A 2669-nucleotide genomic window follows, 5' to 3' on the forward strand; every position below is an offset into this window, starting at 1 on the left:
AAGATTCAGTTTATTGAATGCGAGAGTTTCTAGTTAAGGTCTTCCTGTTTTTCATAAGCTTGTGGTTAGTTTGAAAAAAAAAACCAACAAAACAAAAAACTGTCAGATGTGTATGAAAGGGAGGAAAAGTGCAGACCTCACTGCAGCATTTCCTAATTTTCTGACTTTAGGATGGAGCATTTTGAACTTTCCTTGCCCTCTGTTTTTTCCTCTCCTGTTCTGGGAGATTAAGAAAGTAAGATGTTACACTGTTGTAAACAATAATATTAATCTTGACCATATTCTGTAAGGGAATTTCCCATAGTTAAGGTCTTGTGGGGGATGGATGTGTGGGTGGGATGTAGAAATTTATTTGAGTGTCTGCATTTTGTGTGTCAGGTCTAGTATGGAAAGCATTTTTCTCAGTCATCTGCCAAAGAGAAAATACCAGTTTCTATTGTTAACTGTGTCAAACCAAAATAGCGTCCCTGGTTCTGTAACAGAGACAGAAGCAACAACAGAAATGTCACACCTGAAACGATGACTTGTGGAGACATAAAATTACTACAGCACAGTAAGGCTGTGATCACATAAATATTTGCAATATAATACATCATCTCAAAAAGATCTATAAAATGGCACCAGCTTTAAAGTGACATCAAATGCAGTTTTACTTCTCATGTGACCTTTCCTCTCAGGCACTCTTACAAGAAGGGTGGCTCTTCATTCTGTGGAAGAGCGAGTTGAACCTTTTCCATTACGTGAATCTGTAATGACGCTTGTTTGGTGTACCCTGGAGATGAAACACTACAGAGCTCTTGAAGCTTTATATAGATATATGTATATAGTGGTGTCTTATGTAATTAATTTGATAGACAGTAGAAATTAAGGCTTCTAGTTCCAGGCCTAAGCTTTAGAAGACTTTTCTTTTAGCAGATATCTCTTGATCCAGCAGAAGGAATAGTAAATCACCAAGATTTCACCTTTTTTTCCATAGCAGTTTAAGTAGACAGTGTTTCAGTTTCCCAGGCTAGAAAGCTTAATTTCTCTTCCCAGTGTTGCTAGAAATGCTCTTGTGAATCTCCCTAGTCTTTAAAATAAGTGAGATATTGAACCTGTGAACCTATTAAAATAGCTGTAAGTGTTAAGTCTGTCAAAAAGGTAAGTTAGAGGGGCGAGAGGGGTGAGGCACTTCAGCATCTGACTTGATGGTTTTCTGATGACATTGTGCCCAGCAAAAACCATGTTAGACCTTTTGGGGTTTTCCCCCAAGGTTTGAGCTGCATGTGAGTGGGATGCTTGAAGTCAGGTGTCATTATTAGACATCTTTTTTGGGGTACTATTCAGCTCTGCTACCATCTGCAGTAACGTTTGTCCTGAAATGACACTGCAGTGTGTATATTTATGTAATGCTGTTTGTTTGTTTTTCAGACACAGGATGAACCCACTGATACAAGATACTGCTAGCTAAACAGCTATAAAATGCCCAAAATTGGGTCTACAAAAACAGTTCAAGTTGAAAATTCTGACAGCAATATCACCATGGTGGAAAAAACAACTGCAAGAAAGGTAACAAAATTGCATTCACGTCCATTTAATTTCAGTGAAATGAAGAGCATGTGTCAATATTTTTGTTGCTGTAATGGGAAGAAATAAATATGAATCTGTGTTCTGATATCTTGAGTGCAGAAAAAAAATTGTACTTTTTACATTACTTTATCTGTAAGGGGCAGCACTTACGCCTTTTATTGTCATTTGCAACAATTGAAAAAGAAGCTGGATGCTTTGGTTTAATTTGATGTAAGTTAGTGTAGAGTCTTCATATCTTAGCTAGTATGAAGTCTTTATACACTCACAAGAACGATTATCCATATTTTATTTAATTTTACAACGTCTTACTCTCTGTAACAAACAGACAAAACGTTTTTGAAGGCCTGTGACAGAGCACAGGCCAATGAACAAATACAAGTTTCTTATATTCCTTTGTAACAAAAGGACTTGTTCCCTCTGTTAAGGAGGACTTGAAAGCCAAATGCTGCAGAAGGGTTAAGAGTAACTCGCATACAGGGGAGTTACTTTAAAAATTGTACAATCCATGTTGGAGAATGAAGGAATATGGGAAGTCCAGTGATGCTGAAGGATGGTTTGTTGTTTATAAATGTGAAGTATCCCATAATTTTCAAACTTCTGAAACCAAGTTACAAATAACCCAATTCTCTGATTTATCTGCTTAGTAGACTTGTACAATAGACTGTGGGTTTATCTGTGGTACTAATGAGTAACAGAAGCTGGAATAATATTCTGCATTGTGAATGATGAGTTACATGTATATTGCCCTAAGGAGAGCAAATCCATTTATCTCCCAACAGTCTTTAAAACTGTATTCTCTAGAAAAGGATTTTACATGTATGTGTGTGGTCATACTTACTCTTTTGTTGAAATTTGTGTTCTCTGTCAGACCATTTAATGAATGGATATATGACAGGAAGAGGTTAAAAAAAATAGGAAAAGATTAGAAGATTCAGCATCTACTTGAAACTGTTTGTCTTCCAGAAGCATTACAGAAAACTTTAGACTTTTTAGTCTCTTCCCAGTTTGTTTTATGGGTCCCAGTAAAGTGAGGTGAAGGTAGTTGTTTTTGATAACTGTGATGAACTACTTAGATAAGAAGAGGAAGATAACAGAGTAAA

The 2669-nt window shown here is 36.4% G+C and overlaps 1 protein-coding gene across 1 annotated transcript in view; it reads left to right on the plus strand.

Annotated features, from left to right (window-relative positions):
• The first annotated feature begins 1387 nt into the window (after positions 1-1387).
• ANKRD12 (ankyrin repeat domain 12) overlaps positions 1388-2669 on the plus strand; it is a 39920-nt gene continuing 38638 nt past the window's right edge. The window contains exon 1 of the mRNA XM_018081645.2: positions 1388-1548. Coding sequence (XP_017937134.2) covers positions 1462-1548 — 87 coding nt within the window. The 5' untranslated portion in view covers positions 1388-1461. The remainder of the gene's footprint in view (positions 1549-2669) is intronic.

The sequence above is a fragment of the Manacus vitellinus genome, unplaced genomic scaffold (assembly GCF_001715985.3).
Source record: "Manacus vitellinus isolate BGI_N305 unplaced genomic scaffold, ASM171598v3 scaffold_1_pilon, whole genome shotgun sequence".
NCBI lineage: Eukaryota > Metazoa > Chordata > Aves > Passeriformes > Pipridae > Manacus > Manacus vitellinus.